The 21,612-nt window shown below is 36.9% G+C and overlaps 3 protein-coding genes across 19 annotated transcripts in view; 2 read left to right on the top strand and 1 right to left on the bottom strand.

The window, feature by feature from the left end:
- mlphb (melanophilin b) overlaps positions 1–5,487 on the top strand; it is a 39,848-nt gene extending 34,361 nt beyond the window's left edge. Inside the window, exons 13-15 of the mRNA XM_044364853.1 lie at positions 2,006–2,054; positions 2,535–2,629; positions 4,119–5,487. Of these exons, the coding sequence (XP_044220788.1) occupies positions 2,006–2,054; positions 2,535–2,629; positions 4,119–4,145 (171 nt within the window). The 3' untranslated portion in view covers positions 4,146–5,487. The remainder of the gene's footprint in view (positions 1–2,005; positions 2,055–2,534; positions 2,630–4,118) is intronic.
- Positions 5,488–10,124: 4,637 nt separating this feature from the next.
- LOC122992278 (ras-related protein Rab-17-like) lies at positions 10,125–16,569 on the bottom strand. The gene is made up of 5 exons (XM_044366036.1): positions 16,197–16,569; positions 14,968–15,119; positions 14,748–14,873; positions 14,575–14,668; positions 10,125–13,039 (listed from the first exon to the last, which is right to left on the bottom strand). The coding sequence occupies exons 1-5, from the start codon at positions 16,375–16,377 to the stop codon at positions 12,909–12,911; spliced, it is 684 nt and encodes a 227-aa protein (XP_044221971.1). The 5' UTR covers positions 16,378–16,569; the 3' UTR covers positions 10,125–12,908.
- Positions 16,570–20,614: 4,045 nt separating this feature from the next.
- Positions 20,615–21,612, top strand: part of lrrfip1a (leucine rich repeat (in FLII) interacting protein 1a) — a 54,927-nt gene continuing 53,929 nt past the window's right edge. For 7 of the 17 annotated variants that reach the window (XM_044364823.1, XM_044364822.1, XM_044364818.1 and 4 more), the window contains exon 1: positions 20,617–21,207. In XM_044364823.1, the coding sequence (XP_044220758.1) occupies positions 21,118–21,207 (90 nt within the window). In that variant the 5' untranslated portion in view covers positions 20,617–21,117. Of the gene's footprint in view, positions 21,208–21,612 lie in introns of all 17 variants that reach the window. The other 10 variants (XM_044364829.1, XM_044364828.1, XM_044364827.1 and 7 more) reach the window with 4 other exon arrangements.

Below are 21,612 nucleotides of genomic sequence, written 5' to 3'. Positions count from 1 at the left end.
AGCCTCCCCAGTGGAGCGTGGGAGAGGTGAAATGAGGCAAAGATACTGAGTGAGGTGAAGAGTCAAAACTCCCTCTCTGAGTCATCCCTCAGTCAAATGTTAACACAGAGACATTTGTTTTATATATATTTTTTATTTAACCTTTATTTAAAGCAGCTGTACCATCTATCATGTGACTATGTGTTTTTGTGTGCGTCAGAGGCGATGCAACTTTACTGTTTTGGTTCACTCTCAGCGCTAGCGTCGTTTTCGGCAGCAACAGGCAGCTGTTATCAGAGAAAAAGCTCTAAAACCTACTGTACACTACCTGCTCAGCATCAAATGGCAAACAGACACAGTTAGCTGTAGACTAGCTGGTGAACATTGTGGAGCATTTATCAGCTAAAGACCCTGATATTTCCCTCATGAGTTGATAGAGAGCAAAACCAGAGCTAAAAGAGAGTGAATATTGGACTTACATTCACCAGGTGGACACAAATACGACTCCAAATAAATGATAATGTTGCTCCGTAACTGCTGGAAATAAACAACTGTTCGCTAACAGGTTCATATCAACGTACAAGGTGATGTGTCAGTGTGGCACAAATCAGTTAATGCAGGTTTAACCAGGTAAATCCCATTGAGGTCGGAAACATCTTAATAACTAGGATTGGGTGTCGTTTGGGTTTTTCCCAATACCAGTGCTAAAACAATACTTTTAAAATAGTACTGGTGCCTAAATGATGCCTGAACAGATACTTAAAGGTAATAATAATAATAATGATAATAATAATAAAGCACAAACATTAAAGAACAGGTACAAAGTAAAGGTACATTTGAACTTTAAATTGAACAATATATTAACTCTTAACAGTATACTTAAATATATAAATGTAAAACACTATTAACAAGCTTAAATAACAGATCTACATAATAAATAAAACCTGATCCAACCACAATAATTTAACACTAAATAACAGTTGCAGTGCTAAAAACAGCAAAATAAAATTTGAATTGGTATTCTTGGTATTCTACAAACTCCAGCTTCAAACTTCAGATATTCTTTTGTAGAAATGTTTTCATATTTGCCTTCTCCAAAACATGACACCTCTGCTGACTAATTGCATGTCCTGCATATACAAGCCTGAGGAAACGCTGCTGTGATCGTGGTCATCAGTGGTCTCCACATCGCAAGGGTTGGGATCAATAATTGTCTCCCCATCACTAGGCACAACATACAGTTGAATGTGGTGCATCTCTCTACTTTGAAGTGTATTGCATGTAAATTTGACGTGTTCCCCCCTTTACACACAATTATTTTCAAACATTTCTTGTACGTCCCGGTGTTGGAATACTTTTGAGTGAAATACAGACACACCTTAGACCATTTAGCTTTAAGCAGTTTAACCGTGTTTAAGGTAGCTACTGGCTAACGGTAGGCTACCTGCTGCCATCCAAGCAAGTGTAATGTTAGCTGGCGAAGGCGCGTGCGGTGATGCTTCAGTTGCCTGTAACGTCTGTTTTGGAGCACCAGAGGGTGAATATTTCAGTCAACAAGCTCAGGCATTTAAGTGGCTCTGAAATAAGGGAACGAAATCTGCATTGTTATTCGGTCCGGTTAGTATTGGTTGTATATGAACCAGTACTATATTGGCTTAAGTCAGAGATTCAGAGTCAGAGATGTTTTGAATCATTATGAAAATCTTTCTTTATATAAACTATCTTTCATATAATATAATGTCAAACCAGTTATTTTTAGAGGCAGAGATTTAATCCTTCTGGAGGAGGATTGTGATTTGACTTGGTGGTCTTATATATCACTCGCAGCTCTGTGGCCCCTCCCTCTTAGATTGATATCAACCAGTTAGAAAAGCTTTGTCTCTTAAGCAGGTCTGCTTCTGATCAATTTTTCTACTTCTTAAGGTGCCAAGAAAAAGAGCTGATAGGCCATATATTTTCCCACGTTCTCACTTTTTTCCTTTTTTTTTGCTTTTTGTTTCTTTCTCCCACTTTGTGCATCTTCCAGTCTGCAATACCGATCCAAGCAAGAAGACTCTCCCACAACTTTCCCACAAGTAAGAACCAACACTGCTGCCCTTAAGCGTGATCCCCAGGGCCTCCCGACTGACTCAAAACATCTTAACCTTGTTAAACTCAGAGAACATCATGATCTATTTTGTGCGCCGGGCTAAGTCAGATGAACACTGTGTCCTATTGTTGTATAAGCTTGATTTTCCCCGCAGGATATTAGATACTTAAATTCTCTACATGCAAAATTCTCAAAGGCGTAGTGTACTATATATAGTAGAATATTTTAATGGTATTACACAACATTTTCAGGTTATTTTTAAAACTTAGGTGTTGGCCAACGAGAAGCTCTACTGTACCTTGCTTACTTTTCCAATCACTTTGTTATTAGTGTCCCTTATTTATAATTTCTAAACCTCCACTGGCACCAAATATGCTCCCAGCAGAGGAAATCCCAGTCTGACTTCATAACTGTACTACGTTTTTAAAAGAGACAGTAGAATATGGATGTACAATGTCGTTTGCAGGCCAGATGGACAGGTTTGTGAGGAACTCCCTCTACAGGGGCTCCCTGACACAGAGGAACCCAGTGGCCAAGCCCAAGACCAGGGCAACCTGTGCGGTATGACCCCCCGCTCTGTGGTGCTGAGTGCAGCGAAGAGTCTATTTCCAATATTTTATAGCTACCATTAGGAGAAAAGCAACACCTACTTTGACAAAAAAAAATTATAGCAAAGAAAATTAAAACATGCAAGGGGAAGTTGGTTTAGTGTTGATGATCTTAAAGGTGTTGAATGTTAAATTTAGAGGAATAGTTCGACATTTTGGGAAATGCTTGCTCAAGAGTGAGATGAGAAGATCGATATGAAGCTACAGCTAGCAGCCAGTTAGCTTAGCTTAGCATAGTTTAGCAAGAAGAAAACAGCTAGCCATGTTCCTAAACCTAACCAACGGCGTCATATTTCCCAAAATGTCAAACTCTTCCTTTGCGAACATGCTTTGTTTTCAAGTAGATCTATTGTTGGAAATGAACTCTTCATTTACTTGGAATACTGGGTTTTGACTTCTCTTACTGGTGGTTGGTTTCCAGTCAGGCTTGGTGGTGGTTTGAAATAGCTTCTTCTCTATCAATAATACTATAATATACACATGCTGTGCAGTTCTTGCATATATGAGAACAAATGCCCAATGTTCCATGCCATGTTTTTTAAAGTTTTTTTGTGGGAGAGGTAAGGCCAATTCTTAGTATTTTTATTATTATTATGGTTTGAATTTTTATGCAAGCACCAAAACTACCCACATGTAGAAGGACTTATGTTTTGTTGTAATACCTTAATTTAAATAAATCAGTACATGAATCCTGCCAAGAAAACTGGGAACTATTACAGACTATTACTGTGTTACTGTGTTTACTATCTTAAATACACTAATATGTTTTCTACGTAGGATATAAAACTTCTGTGCTTGCACCAGACAGCTCTACTTTAAGCTAATGGCAAAGATTTGAAAGGTAGCCATGCAATATACTTTTCAGGTGTATCTTGTTAAAAAAGAAGAAAACAACCAAACTATGAATGAGCCGCCTCTGAGTCTGTCCGTGCTGAGTAGTATTTTATGCAGTTATTCAATCTTATCAGACTGAGAGCCAAATGCAATAAGTAGATCTTGATCCAGTCTACATTGAAAACAACTCCAGCAGCCCAAACCATAGCACGCTGTTCAATCAAGTTCTTTAATTATCACTATTCACTTCATATCCAATCTTCATAGAACTTTCTAACCTCTAGATGAACCCTAATATGCTATTTTCAGCTGAAATGATCAGAAAAAAATGTTGAAACATGTTGATTTTCCCTTTAATGTGCTTTGAATATGTGAATGATTTCGATAATTTAACAACTTCCAAATCTCAATCGATGATTCATAAATGATCAGCAGTTCTATAAATTAAAGACTGTTTTAATTTCTGCTTTTATTCATTATTTTGTCTCAGATGCTATCAGTGATTTCTCAGCTTTCATAAATCTAATCGATGCATGGAATGATTCATCACATAATTATGAATTAAACAGTGAATCATTGTCTTCCTGTCTGTCTCCCTCTCTTTGCAGAAACCAGTAATGACGCAGGGCTCATGAGGAGACTGAGCATCATATGACTGAGAAGTTTATTAAAGTTTGTGATGAACTGGAATTCAGCTGGAATGGATTTAAGTCTCCTTAAAGAGTTTCCTTTTTACATTTCAGAGACTGTCAACTGGGGTGGGACTGCTTCAGTTTATATTTAAAAATGTGTTCTTGTGATATTGTGTCATTTTACTGAGTTACATCCACACCGTATTTATACTATGTGTGTGAGTTACACATGATATGCACTAACTTCACTATACCTGCATCTTAGGTTCAAAAGCATTTAAAGCTTCCAATTTGTCTTTTGCTGGTAGTTACACTGTCCAAAAACTATTCTAAAGCTGCAACTAATGGTTATGTTCATTATCAATTAATCTGTCAAAGATTTTCTCAATTAATCAATTAATCAATTAGTCCCTCGGTCATTAAAATGTCAGTAAAAGGTGGAAAATGTCTGTCACGGTCTCCCAAACCCCTAGGCGATGTCCTTGTCTGGCCTCCACCAACAATCCACAAGATCAGAAAGATCTTCAGTTTATTTTCACAGAAGACTAAAGAAACCAGAAAATGATTCAAAACAATTAAAAAAAAAATTGACTAATTGATTAATTTACTGATCATAGCAGATCCACAATGCAATGACAAACTACAAAACAGCTTGAAATAGTTTTACATTTTCAGAAACAATTTATGCTTTGTGACTTTTAGTTAATGTCTTTGTTAAGGATTTTTACTATCAATAGAAAACACGTTAAGGTACATGTAGTGTATATGTACTACGATGCATGAATCAAATAAATACAGAATATACATATCTACAGTATACACATACATATTATGGTACAACATCTAAAACATATTCATATTAGACTTGTAAAATCTTGTACATCTTTCAGTTATGTTGCAGATTAGAGTTTTAACAAAATACTACTTTTACTGCTCCTTCATAATCAATAGTTTTATATTGACTTCTTGCATCTCAGCATGAATAGAGAACAGCGGTATGCTCAAATTGCAACTGAAAATGTGACTCAAATTGGGACTTGGTTGATTCTTTAAATTGACATGTCTCTTTAATTTATTTTGCACGGAGAATTTTGCAAACAGAAATTGATTTTGACAACTTTTTGAGAGTCAGTGAAGGACATCATACATATTCGGTTACAGTGGTTGATAAAGGAATGCCAGATTTGTAATTTGAAAACAATTTTCAGATTTTAACTTATTGTACGCAGGCAGATGCCAAACTAAAGGAAAAAAATAAATTAAAGAGTAGAGAAACACATCAACCGCAGATGCTTCCATTCAGGGTACAAAGAATCACTGAATGGTCTGATGAGAATAACAATGATATGAATCACATCTTGTGGCCTTTGCAGTCCTTGAATTTGTAAGTAATATGTAGATTTCTTAAAGATTATTTTTGGTTTCATTGTTTGTTTGATGTAAAATCTTGGTCTGAGGTCTGTGCGTCGTTCCACATCATCACTAAACACATTACTTAAAGCCTGGGTTAAATTATTAGCGTAATTTTAGTTATGTAATAACATCCTTTGCCTCATTAGTCTTATTAAATTATTTACAAACTAAACTGATGCTGTTGTTTTATCTTTATTTTTTTCTTTTGTTGTAAAAACTAATGTAGTTTTTTGACCTTATAAAGATCATTTTAACCAACATAATTGCTTTTGTTGCCTCTGTCTGTGGCAGAATTACATTAATTCACCATAACCTCAGCTAATCATTTATCATTGTCGATACAGTGTCAGCAGCTTCAAATATCATTTATTTTTGCCTGTTATGGTGCCATAACTGAACATTTACTCTGTCGGTTTCTTAAATCAGCAGGAAAGTTTGCACTCAAAAGCTGCTTTCAAGTCCTTAAACTTCAGAATGTTTTAGCAGTGGGACATTCCAGAGAGGTCGTTCCAAAATACACAAATATTAAAGTAGAAATACACATAATTTCCACATTTATTGCATGCTTTTGTCTTATATATTGTTGCTTTTAATGTGGAAAAGTTCACATGACTTTGATAAGTGAAATGCATCTCTCACATAAAGATGTTGGATCTTTCAAATGACCCCTTTAAAGATTTATTTTGTTATAGCATCCAACAACACCCTCAAAATGCAAAATAAGCTCCCGGCTCCACTGTTAATGTTTGAAAGTTAAACCAGCACATGTGCTGAATTGTCAAATCTTAACAGTGAACAGCTGGAAGAAACTTCTTTGATCTGACAAAAATCAGTCAGTCCAGCTAAAAAAAAGGTAAATTTTCATGATAAAAAAAGCAATAATTTTCCAATGACGTCACATGTAGCGTAAGAACAGTATACATTGTTCTTGAGAGGTGGGTGACATCAGCATATCAACACATTGCTGCCCCTCCTGTTGGAATATAAAGAGATGATGAAACGCTGATAAACTCAAACCAACACCCAGAGACACCAAAACCTCAGAGGTGCATCCACCGCCTAGCGCAGGTGAGAACACATTTATTGAGTCAATTAGTCTCAATATAATTACTCTTTTCTTGCGTCCAGTCATTGGGATTATAATAGGATGTCATTTCATACTTAGAAGGAGAGAAGGACTTGCTGTGGTCACCATTGCTGCACCTGTGGCTTTTACTGAAAGATACAGAAACAGCAAGTGAAGTTTGGTGCTGCAGCTCAACCATCCTACAAACATTTCTACTCACGGTAAGTTTTCATATTTGCTGTGATGAAAACCACGTCAAATATAGTTTGGATCAGAGATGATGCAACCGTGTAATCAAGGCAAAGTAAAGCCAGAACGTCTGCTGAGATTAAGGGGGAAAAAACCTAATCAGACTGTTACTTTAACCCTGATCCTTGTTCTGTCTTTCAACTCTCACACTTTCTCTGGCACAGTTTACTCATCTGTGCTGCAATTTTCAGACAGCAGGAGCAAATTAATTTTCATTTTGAAGCCAGAGAAGATTTACAGTTTATTAAAATTACTTCAAAACAGACAACTCTGCAGGTTCCAGTCATTTGGTTTTATTAGACATTAATGTGTGCTGTAGAAATATATGACTTTCTAATTCTTTGTAATTTACTTTATCAGCAGAGAGCACAGATCTACTCAATTACTCAACTACCCTATTAAAAACGTCAGCTCTGATGATCCTCTGTATCAGCTGAATTCGACACATGTTGTGTGTAGATGTGACTGATTTTATGTTTTTTCTTTGGTGCAGGTCAAGTTGCAATGAGGGTGTGTGCAATACTCTGTGTTGTCTTTCTGTTGCTGAGTCAAGCTTTATGTGGACCTCATCGAGGCGGTTCCATGATTATCAGAAGTAAGAGATGCCCGACTGATGACACAGTTATATGACCCAAAGTGGGTCAAAATTAAATACATAAAAATAACATTATCTGATTATAATGAAATGTTATATTATCCTGTTTCTTGTGACATTGCCAGAGTTTTTTGCTGCTCATTTGCATTTAATTCAGTAAACAGTTTATATTTTCCAAAGTTAGCTTTTGCTTCTGAAGCTTTTATTTATTTTGGTTTTTCATCACATAGTCAGCCAATCACATAACTTTCCCCGTTTTCTCCATTTACAATAACCAATTTATTTATAAAGTAAAGCGATCAGTGGGTAAATGTGAATGTTTAAAAATCCCTGAACAAAAAAATTCAATAATAATTACTGTGAAATAAAATAATACAAATATAAATAAATAAATAAAATATCACTTTATAATAACAAGCTTAAAATTATTTATTGGATCATTTCTGAATATCATGCTCATATTATATATCTCATTAGTATTTGTTCAACTTGTTATTTATTTATTCATTTATTCAATATTGACCACTTTGGGTTTAGATGCATTTAACCTTATTTTTAAAACAATAACAAGCCCTAAAGTAACTATTTCTCTTCATTTTTTGTCAGCATACCAACACTTGAACAAATGTTTTGGCAGTTTTAGTTATCAGTAGCACATTATTAAGGTTACATTATTGTTATATCATGTTTTAGGGGTCAGTGTGTAGAATTTAGTGGCATCTAATGGAACGGACTCGGCAGAGATGAAACATAATATTCATAAGTATGTTTTAATTAGTGTATAATCACCTGAAAATAGGAATCATTGTGTTTTTGTTGCCTTAGAATGAGCCCTTTATGTCTACAAAGGGAGCGGTTCCCCTTATACGGAGCTCACTGTTTCTACAGTAGCCCAGAATGGACAAACCAAACTCTGGCTCTAGAGAGGGCTTACTGTTGGTTCTCCTACATGATTGGAAGGTGAGGGGGAGGTGTATTCAGTCGGTTGTGATCTGCAACCTCACCGCCAGATGCCACTAAATGTTACACACTGGTCCTTTAAGTAAGTAATTGTTTTCTGATTTTTTTTTTTTTTTTCAGATCCAGACATTGATGCATCCTGGTATACAGGCAGAGGCATCAGACCCGTTGGACGATTTGGCCGAAAAGTTGCAAGGAGAAATGAACATCTGGCTTTCATCACAGCCAGAGTTTACAGACCAACAGCTGAGAGTGACAGCAATGTTTGGATCGCACAGTGAAAATGCTGCGGGTGTCCAATTATTCACATTTGTTTTGTTCCATTCTGGAGGTTTTAATAATGAGTCAGACCATTATTTTGGAGTTTGGAGAATACACATATGAGTTACTTATTAAGTTTTATGTCGATTATTTGTGTTTGTTTTATTTTATTCTTTGATTGCATTGCATTAAGAAGGCAGAAGTAAGAATGTGACTGTTGACTTGTACTTTAGAAAGTCCTGGAAAGCGTTTTGTATGCTAATTACATGGATGAACAACCACATAAATTACATAAAAGAATAAAATTAGAATGCAATGTCAAGCGTTATTTTTTGTATCCCCCAGTTTTAAAGACTTCAGTGAAAAAGCTGAAGTCAGTTGCACTACACCCAGCTGTGAAATATCGTTGCACTGTAGTGAAATGTGAAGATTTGAGAGAACTGTACTGTGTTGCTGGATGGCATCCAGTTCTTTCCAATGACAGTTACTCAGTGGGTGCATATGCTGAAAAAGTTCTTCAGGCTTTTATTTGTGGACATGTTGCTTATGAGTATCTGAGTCCATCTCTGGCAGAAGAGGCCGACTCTCCATACACATGGATGGCACACTATAGAACATATTAAGCTGGTTCAACTTAGAAATCGCCTTAAAAATGTGATTTGACAAAGTTGTATCATGAATTTTGAAAATGTAAAATCAACCAAGTTAACTAAACTACAGATAACAAGTTCAATAACCTTTAGGTGTTAAGTTGAATCAACAAATCTTCATTCATATTGACAAACATTGATGTAAGATTTGCTTTACGTTTAAATTTGTTCAGTTTGAAGACTCATTTCTTCATTTGTCTCAAAGATCTTACAGCTGTGTTTGCTGCAGCAGAGTCAATACAAACATGTAAGGCCGTTCACAGCAGCTTGGTTCAAATATTTAGTCTGTGTATGTGTGAATGTGTATGAAACAAATTCTCTTTACTGTTTTTCAGCCAAATGGTTGTTTTGGAAAAGGTCTTCCTGGTCTAAAGCCCATCACATGACCTGCAGTTTCAATTGTATTTCCATTACACCACCAGGGAGACTCTGTAGGGAACACTATGATGTGCAAGGCAAGGTTTATGCAGCAGAAGGCATCAGTAGGCTACTTTTCTTTAGCCTTTATTGCTAACGAGGCCACTCTTACTGTAAAACTGTAAAAGAAGTTCAAAACATCACAAATTTACACAACACAAAGATAAGAATGTGTAAAACTTTTTACAGCAAAGGGAAAATGTGTTTCCCTGTCCTTTTACCTTCATTCAGTTTTTAAGTGTGTATTATGTAATTATCAGTAAAAACATTTCAAACATAAAAACAGTGATCATGAAACTAACTGATTGAACAGCCTTGCTCCAAAATGTGATATCACATCATTTTCAATAATCATTTCATACTCAAATACAGACATTTTAACATTTTAATGACATAAAGAATAACAGAATCAATATAGCTTGTAGAGGTAAAGGTGTTCAGCCAACAATAAACATCCTAGCAAATGATCTAGGTACAGCTAGCTTGACTACTACATTGTGACACTACATTGCACAGCCTGGTACTGTTCCTTGGCTTGGCTGTCATGCAAAGGTTGTGCAGAACATGTAGTAGCCAGTAGATGGCAGCACAAGCAGGATTATTAGCAAGGGTGTAGTTACTCCCCTAAGATTTGTGTTGTCACAATAGAGCATTTCATAACATCTGTACATCAAAAAACTTTAAATTCAATTCAGTCAAGAATGGAGAATGAGTTACTTTACTTTTGCATCTTTTGAATAAGAAATAGACTCCAGTTCTTCATTGTTTTATTTTCACTATGGATTAATTTACAGCTCAACAGTTAAAAATGAAGAAACACATTTGACTGAGTTCACTCAAGAGGTTTGCACATCTGCAAGTTGTGAAACTACAGAACTGAAGGTTGCTTTTTATTCACAAGATTTATGCACTCATAATGACAACCAAATTTTGTTTTACTTCTACTGCACTTCATGTGCTCAGCGTGAGGTGTTCCTTTGTTTCTGAGAGGCATCCAAACCAAACGAGGGCAAGCAGCCTCCCCAGCCGTACAGAAGCTTGGTTTAATCAGCACTAAAGCCTCTTTTCAGTGACAATTTATTATCTATAAGCTAAGTGATGTTTTAAATCACTGAGCAGGAAAAAGTCCACCTTTTGAGCCATCCAGCAGACAAGCAGATTGTTGTGTGTATGGAGAAAATGAGAATATTGCGCAAAGGGCAAATGATTGACTGCAGGGGATTTAGTCACTTGCACATGGAGCTTCAGCTTCAAACTGTAAGGGAGAAAGTGACACAAGCATTTTCCCCTAATGTCAGTGAGGAGATTGTATTTGTATTACTTTATTATTTGTGATAGTGTGTTTTTTTTCCTGCATTGTGAATTTAATCCCATTTCAAAGCACAGCATATTCTTTTATGACACACATTTACAAATCAAAGAAAAAAATCTCTACAGTCATGTAGCAGCAGAACTTATGGCTCTAGACTAGTGTATTCATTCAGCCATAAAACTGTTTTCAGGGCCAGAAACTGTTATGAAATTTAGAACAGCTCAAAATTTTGGAAAAAAAAAAAAAAACTGGCTGTGTCCAAAGTTCAGAAATACACCTATTGGCACCAAGTAGTTGTTTGCAGTGTCTCCAGCTGTAGCAAGGATTGCTGGATCTGGCTGATGAGGACAGGTGTTGTTTTTTGGCTCTGAACATATTGGCACCCTTAATGTGATGACGATATTCTGCTGTGCGTAGCCTGTTTGGAGCTGCTTCATTTTTATATTAAATTAGACATTAGCTTGATAATCAGATTGAATTGACTGAATGAATTTTACTTATTCTTGTCACAGTATGAACAGTAAGAACCTTGCAGAGCTCTTCGGTCAGCTGGCACTGGTCTACCTTTGGTTCCTAAAGTTATAACTAAACACAGTGAAGCTGCTTTTAGTTTCTATGCTGCTCACACCTGGAAGAAATGGCCTAAAGATTTCCATTTTTAAATCTACATGGAAGACACATATATTTGCTTTTAATTAAATTTGGGAGCTGCACTTCATCATTTTTATCCTTTACGCTGCCATTTGATACTCTTTTACTTTTTATCTAATTTTATGTATTTTACTTTTCTATTACTTTCACTTGCTTCTTTTAGTCTTGTTTTTATTGTTATTGTTCTTATAATCTTTTGCATGATGTAAAGCACCGTGATTTTCCTTGTGTATGAAATGTCTTATATAAATAAAAACTCTCCTTAACTTAATAAATTCTGTTTAAATTGCTGAACAAATGAAGGTGGTGAGTCAGAGGTCTGGGACAAAGCAAGCTAAACATATCCTGACTCCAGCTCAATGCTTAATGCACAGACATGAAATTGATATTTAACTATTCCTTTAAAAACAACACTCTCATTGGTTTAGTATACCATAAGTTGGCAGAACTAGACTAAGAGTGACAGCCAGTAAAAACATGAAATATTCAAGACATGTTTTAAAGTTCTTTCTGTACCATAAAAGTTCTCATATCTACCTCCAAGACAGCAGCATGCAGAATATTGTTGCACGATGGAAACACATCCAAAACTTAGACTGTCATAAATCTGGTTCAATTATTACCTTTTTGAACCTCGACAGGGTCTCTATTGTGCAAAAGGAATTTGGGGAACCACACTCGACTGAACTCTGCCTCTCTGAGGGATTTCTGCTCAAGTGTGATCACACACAGACAGTCACAAGGCAGGAGACACTGAATCAAAGTAATTGGTATCAGTTCGACATCTGGCAAAGACTCCGAGCATTTACAGTCTGCTGGAGGTTGATCCTGAACCCACTGAGGGAAATCAGAACCAGCAAAGATCATCAACAAATGGAGTTAAAAGTAAACTGTAACCCCAAAGCCAAGGACTTATCCTACATGTATGATACTGAATAGCTTAAAGCCTTAATTCTTCTCTGGTAATGAAGTAAAATATCCTGAACATGCATTCATTGGTTGTTCTCTTAAGGATAAAAGCAGTGTTGTGCATTGGATCAGGAATCAAAAAGGCAGATAATTAGATTTAGAATCTGCAAGCCTTTTACAGATTTGAAATGTACCTGCCTTCAGCTGTCTTGTGTAGCTTTAAACTGATTAAGACAGAGAAAAAATGTGACATACAGTGATAAAACTGATGGAGTTGTAGAGGTTAGGGCCCAACTTTGCAGCAGGATGCAAAAGGATTGAATGTGTCTTTGTGTTGCAGATCCAGAAGCGGTGTCTCCTGCCACTCTGACAGACCTCCCTGCTGCGCTCCAACACACTCGTACACTCTGTGGGCTGAAACATAGCACTGTTAAAGAAGGTCCGACACTCGCAGTTGCATTGCACAGGAACATGCAGATATTTTAGCAGCCAGGAGCTCAAGCAGTGAAAGAGGACTGTCACCCTTTATTTTTGGTGGCAGGAACCCACCTCAGACCTCAATGTTTTGCACTTTTCCTACTGCACGTAGATACCTTTAGATTCATGATTATGAAGTACACTTGATCTTCATGTTGGTATCTACTGCTCTCTTGTGGTAGGCGAGTGGCCCTTCATTGTACTTTTGTGAGTCTGTTAGGCAGATCTCTTTTCAGGCTAAAGCATTTCATTGTGGGCTAAAACACAGACTAGCCTGGGAGGTCATACTAAGTTAATAAATATCCCAGTGCAATTTTCTTATTGTATTTTCTCATAGATATATACAAGTTGACGCCACATCCAGGCTGTGACTTTGCCATATTGCAGCCGTGGTTCTAGCTGCAGCAGAGAGCTGCGTTTGGATGTTCTAAAGAAAGAAATGCCAAAATCGAGGTTCAAGGAATAATTTTATGGGCGAGTAGTTATTGCACAAGACTCTACTGTCAACAACATATTGGATTTATTATACAGTTATCACTGTAAGCATTGTCAAGTAGCTATTAATCTTTGTTCTGTTCTGTCCTGTTGTGAATTTATGAGTGATGGCAATTTGCAGCTTCCATTTTTTATCATTCTTTATTATTTCATTTGTTGACAGAAACCTTGGATACAGTCACATGAACACATACTGTAGGAGCCAAACCAGTAACCCTCAAAGAATAAACGTTGCTTTTATTGTTGACTTGACTTATTAGGGCTTCATTTATATTGATCGTGTCTCTTATATGCAAACATGTAGCCAACAAGTCATTTTCCTGCTGTTTACACTGGAACGGCTTGCACAAACTTATGATATAACTTACTTAATTTATGTGAATAGTGAGGGAAATGTCAGTCGGTGAAAATATGAATATCATTCAAACAGAATTGTGAAGCATGTTGACATCCACTGACATTTTTAATAGTTTTAGCTATTCAAAAGTTACTTTATAAGTTATTGAGTCCTTATCCTGTAGTTTTTTTAAACATCATAGTAGCCATTTACTGCGCAAGTAATACAAAAACAAATAAAACAGAATATACTTCTAAATTAATTACAAAACATAGTTACAAAACATAGGCTCCACTTTAATTTATAATAGCAATATTTGCCTGCTGTTACTTTGCATTAGACAGTATTTTGGTATGAAAACCATCATTTTTGATCAACAAAGTATTCTGTATTACACATAAATGACTACACATACACTGCAGGAAAAATAACTGATTGACTGATTGATTGATTGATTGATTGATTGACAACTCTGTGAGTCATGATAGCTGTAAGAGCGGATAGACCTCTCACTACAAAATACTTGTGGCGACCATGTTGACGCATCAATACAATGACTGGCAGCCCCCCGTGTGGTATCTGTGTATCTGTGCATATATACATCTATGGTATTTGTTTGTCTCTACACACATTTACTTACCCACAGCTTGCAGCAGCTCACTGATGTGATCCCCTGACAGGGCTGATGTCTCTATGAAGGATAATCCCCTGTCATTGGCTAGATTCTGTCCTTCCTGTGTGATGACAGAAAGAAATCAGATCTGCATATATTAATTATTGGGCTTGAGGAAGTTTATTTTCTGTGTCTGTTACCTGCACTGAGACTTGCCGATCCTGAGCCAGATCCCCCTTGTTGCCTACCAGCCATATGACAGTAGATCCTGCGGTGTACTGTTTCTCCAGCTCTTTGAGCCACACTTGAGCTCTGATGAATGTTTCCTATGGTGACATTAAGACACAGATATGGCTCATAAACCAGTCAGGAAAAGACAAGATAAGTGCTTGCTACAAGTCAGTTGTCTGTTTCTTTTACCCTTTTGCTGATATCATAGACCAAGAGTGCAGCTTGGGCTCCTCTGTAGTAAAGTGGGGTGACACTGTGGTATTTTTCCTGCCCTGCCGTGTCCCATATCTCAAAGCGAAGAGTGACATCATTCAGATGCACCACCTTGGTCAGGTACGCACCTGGAAGGGGCAGACAGCACAGTTCCACCAGACGGGGTTCATTCATTCACCACTAAAACTTCAGATTATTTTAACTGGATCATATTTACAGTCAGCAGTCAACATGTGTATGAAATCACACGTTAGATGTAATAGTGCTGTTATCAGTTAGTAGATCAAACAATGAAGTTTGACATTTTGGGAAATATGTTAATTCACTTTCTTGTCCAGAGTTAGATGAGAAGGATCTGAGAACATCACCAAAGTGGCCTTCCATCACTGAGGAAGTATTTCAAAAATGTGTTATTCTCTATGTCAGTCAGACTGGGAAACACTTCACTTCTGTCTTCGTGTTAAATCTAACAGCTTCAGTTCATTTTAAGTGCAGCTGCCCGTAACCTGACTAATATCAAAAAGTTTAATCAAGTCACCCCAATTATCAAACAACTCTACTGGCTACATGTTCAAAGTGATAGAGGAAGTATTTAGATCAGTCAGACCAATACGGCAATGTAAAAATACTTAATTAAAAGTAAAAGTCCTGCATGAAAAAAATGCTCAAGTAAAAGTTAATAAGCATTAGCAGCAAAATGTACTTTGTACTATTATTCGGTGTGTGTGTGTGTGTGTGTGTGTGTGTGTGTGTGTGTGTGTGTGTGTGTGTGTGTGTGTGTGTGTGTGTGTGTGTGTGTCACTAGCCTGGCTCTGCCAAAGGTAACAACCAGCAACTCTAAAGCTGACTTATCAACATATTATATCTCAATTGTTTAATCCATACAAAGCCAAAGTGTTGTGGATTTACAGGCACAAGTCACTATACCCAGCCAAGAAATAACCCCCTGCAAACCCACAGCTTTTCCACTTTTTCGTATGAACTAAACAAAGGACATAATGCTGCTTCCTGTGTTTAACTAAGCTCAACTAATTGTCTCCTGTAGCTTCATGTGCAACGGACAAACATGAGGGTGCTATCAATCTTCTCATCTAATTCCTGGCAAAAAAAGCAACTAAGCGCATTTCCCAAAGTTTTGAATTATTACTTCAAGATAAATCTTGTTTTCATTGTTAGTAAATGTTATTCCAGTGTCATGAACTCACAGCCCACAGTCGGTGATGTATTTCTGAACTCATCCTTGCCAAATCGCAGGGCCAAACTTGATTTTCCCACCCCTGAGCTTCCCAGAAGTACCATCTTAACCCTGAGGGTCCGGAATTGTCTTCTCAAAGTGTCACTGTGGAGCTGAGCTCCTCCTGGCGCCCTTGGAAGAGTTTCCCCCATTAAAAGATTCAGTTAAATCCAAACCAGTGAAAGAAAACAGGCAGGCAAGGCAGAAAAAGTCTAAGAAAGTCCTCAAGTCCTGATGCAGGAATCAGTATTGTCCCTGGTAAGAAACAACAGCTACTCCAAATTGTTCAGAGGAGATAATGTGTGTCCTTTGTTGTGAGAGTCTCTGGCTTCACGGTGATTTACAGAAAATAAAAGTAAAAGCAAAGTCCAGTCCTAACTTGTAAAAGGCCAGCATGATTTCACTTCCTTGTGCACACTCACTACTGAGCCATAAAACTTTCCAGCACATTCATACTCAATCTTTGTGCTGATCAGACCTTATACAGAATGACCACAAGTTTAAATTAGTGGTCATGTTTCCTGATAATGACACTGGGGAAGATTTGTAAGAAACCAAAGAGGAAGATGAGAACTTCTCTGGTTTGGTGTAGTTTCCCCTCTACTCAACCACATGTCAGATTCAAACAGAGACTCAATTCAGTTTCCTTCTATTAGAAACTATTAGAAATGTACTGTGTCCACTTTGTTTGTGTACATATATCCTACAGTAAGCTATACGGAGGGATTTTACGGCTGGACTGTTTTCTTCCTGTGTATCATCTGACGTTACATTGTATCATCACAAGAGGGCAGCATGTGCTTTAATAATAAACTGACAGCCTCACAGTTTAAGTGCATGTGTTTGCATTAAATAGAGCCTTTGATATTCTTTTGTGATGTTCAAAGAAAAATCACCCAAAAAAAAAAAAAAAAACTACAACCCACTCAATAAGAATCACAAATACAAAATGTAATTATTGATTGAATAATACAAACTATATTACTGTATACCCAAAATCATAATTTAACCCTGATTGATGTCTGTCTTGGCATATGCAATCAATAACTTATAGATAACATATTAAAATTAATTAAATGTGTTGGTAGATAATAAGATTCTTTTAAAGCATCGTAACATCCTGTCTCTCAGTTTTAAAAATATTAATAAAACAAAAGAACACCAATGCACCATTAGCATTTCACTCCTCACAAATTTGTGCATATTATTTAATGTAATGACAGATATGTAATTCGGCCTTAATTAAATAAAACGTAAAATGTGTTCTAATAATAGAATCAAAAGTTATTTATATGGTGCCTCTCTGGAAAGATTGCAATTCCAAGTAGTTCACATAGCAATGATTAAAGGATCATTACAAAATACACCATCATAAAACAGTGTATGTTAGGGAATCCCATATTCCCTGATATAATTATTCCACATTAATTGAGATGGAAACTCTAAAAATAACACAATATAAAAACTGTTCAATAAGGTTACACATCAACATGCTGGTATCTACATTGTGATGAGTTCATAGGCAGTAAAAAGCCATTCAAAGTTTGAGCACTTGTCTATCTCTTTAAGAAACATAGGGCTGTTTTTAGAGCTCCATGGTCATCATTAAAAATAGCAGAGGGGAGTGAGAGAGTGCGATAGCCCATGCGGGAGCTGTGGTTTCTGTCTGAAACTGAACCCCTGAACATGTATGGAGTCCCTGTCCAGAGGTTGATGCTGCATTCAAGTGCTGCGTGTAAACGCCTGATACTTAGTGCCTTACCTAGAGTCTGAAATATTGTGGTGGGAAAACTTTCTGAGGGTGTGATTTAGAAGTTAAGAGAAGCAGATAACACTCATTCATTTACTCCTCTTTCCTTGCAGTATAAAACAAAATATGTGCAACTGTCATGTAGCTGCAGGCAGTGGTGGAAAAAGTTTTAAGACCCTTTACTTAAGTAAAAGTACCAATAAGCAATGTGAAAATACTCCATTACAAGTCAAAGATCTGCATGAATAATACTACATAAGTAAAAGTACATTACATACGAATACAAGTAAGTACAAGTATTATGAGCTTGATGTAGTTTAAGTATTGTAGTAAAAGTAGTGGTTTGGTCCCTCTGACTGATATATTATTATATATGACATCATTAGATTATTAATACTGAAGCATCAGTGTTAGAGCAGCATGTTACTGTTGTAGCTGCTGGAGGTGGAGCTAGTTTCAACTACTTTATATACAGTTAGCTAGTTTAGTCCAGTGGTTCCCAACCTAGGGGTTGAGATCATCAATGGGAGAAGAAGGAAGAAAAGTTGTGATACACAAATCTGTTTTCAGTTTTTGGACTTTTTCTCTAATCTTTGATTTATTGAAATGAAAGCATGTGAGAAGTTTAGAGGGGAAAATCACTGTTTGGTGGAGCTGTTAACAACTCATAGACATGTGAAATGTGACCCCGACTACACACTGCTTTTTGTAAGACGTCAAAAGACAAAAAGGTTGGAAACCACTGGTTTCGTCTTTAACAATGTGTTGTATTTTAAAAGCTTGTTATATTATCCATTGTGTCAAATCTTCATCTGAAAAGTAACTAAAGCTGTCACATAAATGTAGTGGAGTAGAAAGTACAATATTTCTCTTTGAAATGTGGTGGAGTGGAAGTATAAAGTACCTCAAGATTCTACTTCAGTACAGTACTTGACTAAATGTACTTAGTTACTTTCCACCACTGGCTACAGGCTAAAGGACATTTTAAGACTACAAAGAACAGCAGATGGTAGCATGTGGTGTTGTAAAATTTAGACTTGTAAATAGGTCTATTTTAGTTATTACTTGACTCATTTCCTGTAGAAACCACACTAAAAAAGTTCCCACAGCCACTGACTTTTGTGATTAAAATAAATGTAACTGTCAAAAGCTATAAAAAAAATGTGCAAGATAGGATTTAATACAGCACACACAATACAGCAAAAACAACTTTTACCTTTCAACGTAAAGATTTCCTCCCACTAACATTCCTCTTATTAAGGTACCATATGATTTTTTTTTGCTTTTATATTATCAATAGCCTATAACAGGGGTCAGCAATTAGGTTCAACTATGGGCCAGATTTTTTCAGCACTGTTTATTTGGGGGCAGATTACAAGCTCATATTTACTGGGATTTAGGCTACATGTGCCTTGTGTTTACATTGTTACCTTCCATTTATTTATGAAGAGTCATGTAAAAGATTTGATGCAATTTATAAAAGAGAAAACTTCAGCTTCGTTTAGGGGACATATGTTTTTTATTTGCCTACCACTGGTCTATAACCTGTGATACTACTGTAAGGAGTGTGCGACATACAGGGGGTCTCAGGGGTCTGGGACTCCTTAACTGACAGCTTGGACCCCATGAAAATCTCAAAATGAAATTTTAGGGGTATGGTCTCGGGAATGGGCCTCATCATTTCAAATGTATCTACACAGTAAGGTTTATTTCTATATAACCATTGAAATCTTTGATTGTTTTCATAATAACACAATAAATAATATATATTGCAGTTGAAGCATTTACAGCATGTGAATGCTACTGAAAGCATATTTAAATGTCCCATAAAAAATGTGACATGTGAACATGTACTAATTCATACTATATACAAATTAAAAGTCCTTTATTTAGAAATTTACAATAGAATTTACAATACAAAAATATGTAAAATATATTCTAACTGAGAATAGCTGCTAAATTGATGAATTTATCTTCAAGGGAAAAAAAGTCATTAAAAGTCCTTAAAGGCACACTATGCAGGATTTTTTGGTGTTTTGCCGCATCACTGGATTTTATGTGAGATTTGGGAGATTGTGGGATTTAATGCAGAGCTTCATCCTGTCCACTGTGGCCTCTCTGGTCTGTGTGTGTGTGTAGCTCAGCCCCGCCCTTGATCAAGCAGACACACATACCTGAAGCTCTCTATACGTCCATGACACAGAGACAGAGAGCAGAGTGGAGAAAAAGAGAGACGGAGATAGAGAGTCCCGGCCTCACACCCTGTTATTGGCTGTGGCCTACACACCCACAGAAACATCCCGAAACACAGCAAAATAATAAGAAAATAAGAAAATACAGGCAGAGGGCAGGGTCTCTGTAGATAAACACACCACCACACACTTCTAGTGGGTCATTGTGATGATTGAGCGGGATAACTTTTGTAAATCCTGCATAATATACTTTTAAACAGTCCTTCGATCACAGAACAAACAAATAGACCAATAAAAAAACGCGCTTGTTCTTGTATCTTTATGCTACTTGGATCCAGTGGCTGATGTATGCCTTCTCCGTCTGTACCGCCCACCGTACCGGGACTCCCCCACTCTCACATAGTATTCCACGCACTGATTGAAATCCATATATCCGACATCCCGTGAAGGCGGCATGATTGAGTACAGGCTTTGAAGTTCGTCAGTGTGACAGGTTCGAGTCTGTTACTGTTACTCCGTCAGTTGGTGGAGTTACACTGCTGCCATTCAACACCAGAGCAGTATAAGACGTTTTTACAGGGTTTAGTTAAAGTTAATATTGTTTTTTTTTTATTCTTAGTTCAGTGTTTGTTTAATTTCCGGGGATTAACAAACGCAGTGGACGGTTGTGAGTGAATTTGCCAGTAAACGCGTCAGAAACACACGTGCTCGCTGGCAGTTTGAGACATTTGCGTCGTTTCAGAAACACAGGAAGAAGTGTGAAGACGGATGTATGACAATGAGCCATGCTGTGAGACTCACCAGCCACGGGTTTACTTCATCTCCTCGTCTGTGAATCTACATCTCAGCGACACATGAGAGCCACTAACTACAGCTCTGTGTGGATTATTCGGTGCACAGTTGGACCACAAGTGTGAGTTTATTGACATTTGAGTGTTTGATTAAAAAACATGGGGACCCAGGGCACAGGACGGAAAAGATCCACCAAGAAGGAGAGGTCGACGGCAGAGGACGATGCCCTAAATCTGATAGCGAGAGAGGTGAGTGGAGAATTTGTATGCTGTGTAAAAACTCATGGACTGGTCTTCCTCCTCAGCTCTGTGTATCATACAATGGTTGAGAGTAACTAAGTGCTCAAGTACTACACTTAAGTATAATTTTGAGGTACTTGTACTTGAGTATTTCTATTTAATGCTTAATTTTTATGCTTAACACTTCCACTCCACTACATTTCAGGGGGAAATATTGTACTTTCTACTCCTCTACATTTATTTGACAGCTTTAGTTACTTTTCAGATGAGGATTTGACACAATGGATAATATAACAAGCTTTTAAAATACAACATATTGTTAAAGATTAAAGGTGCAGTGTGTAGGATTTAGTGGCATCTAGTGATGAGGAATACCCCTCCACTTAACTATGTAAGAGAACCTACGGTGGTTGC

The sequence above is a fragment of the Thunnus albacares genome, chromosome 11 (genome assembly GCF_914725855.1).
Source record: "Thunnus albacares chromosome 11, fThuAlb1.1, whole genome shotgun sequence".
NCBI classification, from domain to species: Eukaryota; Metazoa; Chordata; class Actinopteri; order Scombriformes; family Scombridae; genus Thunnus; species Thunnus albacares.
The sequence above is the reverse complement of the archived record's forward strand: the minus strand, read 5'-3'. Positions and strand labels throughout refer to the sequence as shown.

What these genes read in the sequence shown, in the direction of transcription:
- LOC122992278 (XM_044366036.1), bottom strand. Translation starts at nt 16,377, where the DNA reads ATGGGGGAAACTCTTCCAAGGGCGCCAGGAGGAGCTCAGCTCCACAGT. An exon ending in TACATCACCGACTGTGGGCT is followed by an intron (nt 15,120 to 16,196) that starts GTGAGTTCATGA and finishes TGCCCCTTCCAG; the next exon opens with GTGCGTACCTGACCAAGGTG. An exon ending in TCTATGATATCAGCAAAAGG is followed by an intron (nt 14,874 to 14,967) that starts GTAAAAGAAACA and finishes ATGTCACCATAG; the next exon opens with GAAACATTCATCAGAGCTCA.